Source organism: Limulus polyphemus, unplaced genomic scaffold, assembly GCF_000517525.1.
Source record: "Limulus polyphemus unplaced genomic scaffold, Limulus_polyphemus-2.1.2 Scaffold4255, whole genome shotgun sequence".
NCBI lineage: Eukaryota > Metazoa > Arthropoda > Merostomata > Xiphosura > Limulidae > Limulus > Limulus polyphemus.
The window spans coordinates 26,167-33,502 of NW_013669865.1; the positions used below are offsets into that span (position 1 = coordinate 26,167).

The 7,336-nt window shown below is 29.6% G+C and overlaps 1 protein-coding gene across 5 annotated transcripts in view; it reads right to left on the reverse strand.

The window, feature by feature from the left end:
• Positions 1–7,336, reverse strand: part of LOC106470859 (cyclic AMP-dependent transcription factor ATF-1-like) — a 17,392-nt gene that overhangs the window by 7,141 nt on the left and 2,915 nt on the right. For all 5 annotated transcript variants that reach the window (XM_013931437.2, XM_022399503.1, XM_013931438.2 and 2 more), the window contains exon 2: positions 2,199–2,479. In XM_013931437.2, coding sequence (XP_013786891.1) covers positions 2,199–2,355 — 157 coding nt within the window. In that variant the 5' untranslated portion in view covers positions 2,356–2,479. The remainder of the gene's footprint in view (positions 1–2,198; positions 2,480–7,336) is intronic.

Genomic DNA, 7,336 nt, shown 5'->3' on the forward strand with positions numbered 1-7,336 from the left:
TCTCTTTACATATATAAATCAATAAGTGAGGACTAAGCTAATCTGTTTGCATATGTAAATCAATAAGTGAGGACTAAGCTAATCTGTTTGCATATCTAAATCAATAAGTGAGGACTAAGTTTATCTGTTTGCACATCTAAATCAATAAGTGAGGACTAAGTTCATCTGTTTGCACATCTAAATCAATAAGTGAGGACAAAGTTAATATGTTAACATATCTAAATCAATAAGTGAGGACTAAGTTAATCTCTTTACATACATAAATCAATAAGTGAGGACTAAGTTAACCTGTTTACATATCTAAATCAATAAGTGAGGACTAAGTTAATCTGTTTGCACATCTAAATCAATAAGTGAGAACTAAGTTCATCTGTTTGCACATCTAAATCAATAAGTGAGGACTAAGCTAATATGTTTGCATACATAAATCAATAAGTGAGGACTAAGCTAATCTGTTTGCATATGTAAATCAATAAGTGAGGACTAAGTTAATCTCTTTACATATATAAATCAATAACCGAGAACTGAGTTAATCTGTTTGCATATATAAATCAATAAGTGAGGACTAAGCTAATCTGTTTGCATATATAAATTAATAAGTGAGGACTAAGTTAATTTCTTTACATATATAAATCAATAAGTGAGGATAAGTTGATCCGTTTACATATCTAAATCAATAAGTGAGGACTAAGTTAATCTGTTTACATATATAAATCAATAAGTGAGGCAGAAGATACAGCAATTTCTTCCAGCAAATATGAACGTTCAGCTTCATCCACTCCATCTTCAGGAATTTTACTAACACTACCAATCAATACCCTCATTTTAGCTGGTATTAAACATGATCCATAAGACAGTTGAAAAAAATTTTTTTTTTCTAAATATAGCTACTGAAGTATAATGTTTTACAATGTAATATACAATGATTCTAGGTAATTTGACTCCCCCATTAAAAAAAAAAAGAATTATAACATTAAAAGTGACATATATATATATATAAACAACATTGAAAATGACATTCAATTGTGCCAAGCATTCTTCTTTGTTTGGAGTTGAAATAAATTTCCAAAGTAATAACACTTCCATGTCACTGATGGTGCCATCTTGTGGAAGTTTAAAATTTTTAAATTAAAATGCTTTCTTATACTAGATTTTAAAAGTACTTTAATTAAATTTTCGATTTTAAACTACTTAAATCAAACCTTAATGTATATCAAATTTATTACTATTACTATAAAAATAAGTATAAAGAAGTGAACAAAGACCTGAAGTTCTCCTTGCTAGATATAATCCAGATGACAAGATTGACTTTGTTTTTACTCGTAACCTGCATCATTTGTAATAATCTTTAATAAGTGTCATTTTTAATATTGATTTGTTAATATATGTCACTTTTAATGTTCATGATTTTTTTATTTTTTTTAGATTGGGAGTGAAATTACCAGTTGCCATATAAAAGTACTTTAAAAAGTTAATATTGTACAAATTGGTCTGTAAAATTTTGGGATTGGAACTAGTTGGTCCTCAGAAGTAAAATGGTTGGAAACCACTGATTTAGAGTACTTTGTGCAGTTTTTTTCTCCTCCCATTACAGCAACAAAAATATCAACTTGCACGAAAGAGTACAGAGATGCAATACTACAATGATACTCAATTTAAGAAGTTTGCACCACATATAGAGACATAAAAAATTGCTTGATTTATGCATTTCAAATTTTTTTATCCATTTCAATAATTTGCCCATCGAAGGTCTGTTTTAGTGGTGGAATAAAATATAAAAGGTCAGAAGCACAAACTTGAATCTTATAAATATTTAGAAGTGTATATTCAGATCTGTTGGATCGTCTTGTTATACAAATTTGTGGATGTAAAGAGCTTCATACGGTTTAATTGTGTTGTTTTGGTAAGTTAAGGGGGTGATCATCTTTCTTATGTTCTTAAATTTGAGTCTTAATCTATTATCATTTTACACATTGCTCATAATGTAAAGAAAACTGTCACGAAATAGCAATGAATGGGAAGTAGGTGTAGTCTTCATTAAAATCCACACTATTAATACCATATTAACCGTATTGCATCAGGAAGGTAAGCATCAGGAGTTTAATGTCTCACAGATTACATGCTCTTTCATGGTGATTTAGTTATTCCTTCAATTAAGGTAAAATATTAAAAGCACATTTTTTTAGAATACAAAATACCTTTAAGCACTCCAGGAGGCACATTATACTGTGTTCCCGCCACTGTTAGTGATCGAGCTTGATAGTGGTTGCTATTTGTAATGGTCTTCTGATTGTTTTTTTCTACGTGTTGATTTTCTGACTTCACGGATATTGTCTCTCCTCCTAATGCAGGCATAGCGCGTTAAAGATTTACAATGAGGGTAGTTTGGGAAATGTTTGATCAAATAAACACAATATCGAGGTTTCTCTTCTTTCTGGGTTCTTATTCTACTACTGGAACTATTTCAATCAGTTTATTTCTGTAAAAGAACATAAAAAAAAAGAAATTAGATACCCAAGATAAAAGAAATAAATTGAAAATATCGGATAAGTGCTATGAAGTACCAGTTATCTATGAAACATCTGATATGATATAACCTATCAATCTTTGTTTATTTATATGCTGTATAATGTATAATTAGTCAGTGAAAATTGTTTCTTTTGATATTCAATATCTTGTTATTTTTTCTAAATAAATTTTTCATCTACAGTAAGCTTATGAAGGCAAACAATGCTTATACTTTAAGCTCCTTTACTGATCTTAAATCAATGTTCAATTTCAGGTATTCTCCGAGATCTAATCACGTACTTAAAGAATATGTATTTTGTTATACTGAATTACTTCTATGTTAAAAAAAACATACGAGGTTGATACAGGGAAGTAAAGAGGTACAAGTAATTTTTTTTTGCTAAGAACAGTTGCATATGATTACATTTTGTTAAATCATTATTTCTGTCCGAAAAATGTTTACGTATGATTTTAGATATTAATAAGTAAATAGTATGATCGATATAATTCTCACAAAACAAATGCTTAGATCGAAAAGGTTTTCATTTACATCACTAAACTATTTTCATTAGAAGACTGATTCATTCACATAAGATTACTCAGCCACGTGTCGATTATTCATGTGTCGTATTTATTCTCTGCTGTGGATTTATCAATAAATTTGTTTATTATGTTATGACTATTTTTTTATTTACAGTGCAGTCACAATACCTTTTCAGTTTAACTTTCATTTCTAATCATAAATTAGATTATTTTACATATTTTTAAGGTGACATGCATGGGTTTGAAAGCCTGATTGTTTCTAGTGAATGGAAGAGGGACTCAATGTACTTAATGGTCTTATCTGACTTAGGTCTTTCTTATTAGCCATGGCATAGCAGCTCGTAGAATGGATCCGAGTTTCTTTTTCAAGTACAAACTTTTAGCTCCTAGCTCCATCTCTTGACAAATTTCAGATCTAATTGCAGCCACAACTATTGAAGATTCCCTCTTGTATAAACACAGATTTTAAAAAAATATTACTGGCTTTAATGAAAATATTCCTACACATATCTATCTCTATAAGAGCTAGCTAATCGCACTAAGAAAATTAAGGTTTCTAATTATGTCATGTGATATACCAGAATAGAATATCCTTTACAGATACACCTAGAAACAGGTTTACTGCAGGTTAGATAGGGCAAAATAATTTTTCTACTGATACAGCTGTAGTACAGCCAGCCACATACACCATAAAAGTGCCCTTTTTCTTAATCCTAAAAAAAAATTGTCAATATCTACTAAAATATATGCCTGATTCTGCACCTTGCTTGCCTTAGGATGCTTAAAAAGTGCCTTTTTTTTGTCAATGAGCTCCTGCCCTTTTAATTTGCTCTGTATATTACCGAGTCCAACAGACTATGAGGTCTTACTTTTAACATTTCAACATGCCTCTACTTCACAATCTAAGGAATTGCTTAAGTTTTATCATCGGACATTTTCACTGTCTCTGTGTGAGAATATAAGGCACCTTCTTTCCAGTTGTCAGCAAATTACGTCTGATAACAATATTACATGTTTCATAATTATTACACATTTTTGGCAAGAGAATGGATATTTCACCATTTTATATGATACTCAAAAATCCTGCATGAATACAAAAATTATTTATTTTCTCCGATACATTTATAAAAGGTCCATGTTGCATTTTATTAAAATGTCTCACATGCAATAAGTTTCAAGTTACTAGTCTGTAACATAACTTTAAGTTGGTCTTAATATTTTGGTGAACGAGGTGTGACCACGATACCAAATTTCCTTCTAACAAAATAAATACAACACCGGTCTTTTTTTCTTATCTTTGCACATACATATAAACCTCACACACCACTAATATCAGATTCACCATAGTAACCTAATCACTACAAAAATCAAAGATTTCCTGCACTACCCATGGAGTCACGCAAGTCACGTGTGCAGCTTTGAGTATCTGAGATTTCTTGTTTTTTTGTTTTTAAAAGGTCATAAAGTAGAAAGAAACAAAAAGTGAAGTCCATAATAACCATATAAATCTTTGCATCAAAAAATATATAAAAATTAATTGTATTTATAGTCTTCAATAAGGTCCCCACAAAAAGCTAAAAGGTTCGGATTCTCAAGATGCTGGTTTTAAACAATAGTTAGGTACACGGTTCACCTTTGGTCGAAAAAAACACAAGTTGTAATCTGTTCTGGGACTTTGGTCATCTCTTATGATTATTACAGTGATTTAGACATATTTGTAATGAAAGGAAGGGCTTAAGGGCTCAAACCCTTACCGTAGCCATAAGCTTTCCAAAATTTGGGCAAAAAAATATATTGTAGGAAAAGTAATATTTAATAATATACTTAATAAATACTTGTCTCTAATGTGAACTGCTTTAAAACAACAAGAATTACACTTTTTTATTTGTTATTCACTCAGTAACTATTGTAAAATACACATTGAAGACATTTACAGCTTCATTTCAATGTTTCAACTGTGTGAACTCTTTGTTTAGCTCACAAATTTAATCAATGCATCTAAAGAGTATATTACTGACACAAAAAATAACTTTGCATATTTCTATAGCTATATCACAGGGCTCAATTAATCTGAATTTATTTTCAGTAAATTATTTTTATGTATTTCTTTTTTATAACGGTCAAATATTATTTAAAAGAAGAAACTTCCTGTCATCATCTTGTAAAAATTAAATAATTTGAAAAATAAGGTAAAAATAAAAAAATTATCTTGTATTGTATTATATAATAATTTTTAAAACCATGTGTATTTTAATCTACAATATAAATATTACATTATCTCCTTATCAACAATAGAAATTTGTTGATTAAAAGTGAGCCCTCTCTTTAAACAATTCCTTGTTGCATGTCTAAATTTGGATCAATTGCTATGACATCCAGTTATTCAGATTTGCTGATTATACTAAAAATTAGCTGTCAAAAGAACTAATAAAGTTCTAGCTTCGATTTATAAACATTTTAATTTAAAAGTAAAAATGAACTTCTTTCACAGTAAAATACTTTGATGAGTTCTTTCAGAATACTTTATTCACATTTTGATCCTCCTAATATAGGTAAAACACTGACACAGAAAGGATCCAGAGTTAGGGCACTAAAATAAAAGCTACTTTACTAATCAAACTTACGTAAAAAAGGTTCAAAAATATGAACTACAATTTCTACTGAAACATAGAAAACTAGAAGCAACTTCATTCAGGATTAGAAAATTCTTAGGGCTAAGATAAAATGTCACAGGAAGTGTGTTTGATTGATGGAATAATAAGGTAGGAAACAGAATTAAATATCAAAGGTATTATATATATATATAGGCATTAAAAGTCCAAACACAGGAACATTAACCTGGCCAAGTTATGGATTGTTTAGAAAGTAGAGAGTGATTATCAGTAACTTTTGACCAAAGCAAGCTAAATACACAGATCAGTACTAAGCATTAATCCAATAATCAACATAATTCATCCAATACAAGATTCTTACTGTACTAGGAGTATGCAAAGTCATGAAACAAAACTTATTAATGATTAGAGTTAATTAACTTGAACGGTTAAATTATCATAATTACACTTTAATTCACATTGTCTGTCTATCCAACATTGTATACAAAATTTATATATAATACAGCTTATGTAGTTTTAAAATTAATATATTCACATTTAAAACAGTTTATATACCCAGTATCCACCTTATTTTGAATCGCTCTTAACATAATTAAACTACATAAAGAGATTTCATGCACACAAATATCTTAAAAATTATTGTAAATTCACTTCAGACACACACACACAAATATATATACTTGCAGCTTCATGAAAGTTTTAAAATTATAACACTAATTAATAAGCCAGTTTATTGAATTTTACAATTAGGCTTTCAGAAAAATCATTACGTAGAGATCTAGCCAAAGTGTGTATAAGAACAACCTTAATTTATATAACTCATGGACAATAAATCCTTTTTTTTTTTCACTAAACTTGTTAGTAATATTAATGTACTGTGCACAATTACAACCTGCAATTTTTTTAACTGTATTAACTATCTTTGCTAAACCTATTATTTCCATCAGTATTGTCCTAGAGGAGAAATATTAATGAAATCTAGTCAATCTTACAAGTTCTACTCTAAGAGTCAGACTCAGTTACATCAACTCGATTCTAACTCTCACAAGTCTATCTTACATAATCAATAATATCGAGATTGTTAGTCCTGATACTTACTTAGAACTAGAAGACTGCTTTTCTTTTCTACTAGGTTAGATAAATAAAAGAAATTTATAAAAGTTGAAACAGCACCAAAATTTAGAACTGATAGTGTGGTACTACTACTACTAGTAACATAACATAATATTTTGGGACAACATGGGACCTATTGGTCCATCTCTGCTGTTCCATCCTCAAAACTAATTTAAAAAAATAAAATAAAAAAATTTAAACCCAGCCCTTTTCATATTTATCAAGCTTTTTCTTAAACTCACTTAAATTTACTGCCTCTACAACAACTGAAGGCAACCCATTTCAAAGGCCAACCACCTTGTTAGAAAAATGAAACTGTCTTAGGTGAAGATGACTCGTACCTTGCAAAAATTTGTATTTATGTCCCCTAGTCCTACAGTTCTCATTGATAAGTACGAAAAAAAGATAATGCATCAACACTATCACTTCCCTTTAAAATCTTAAACACCTCATTCAAATTCCCTCTAACCATTCTTTTTCAAAAGAAAATGATTTGAGAGATTTCAACCTCTCCTCATATAACAACTACTCCATCCCAGGCACCATTCTAGTAACCCTTC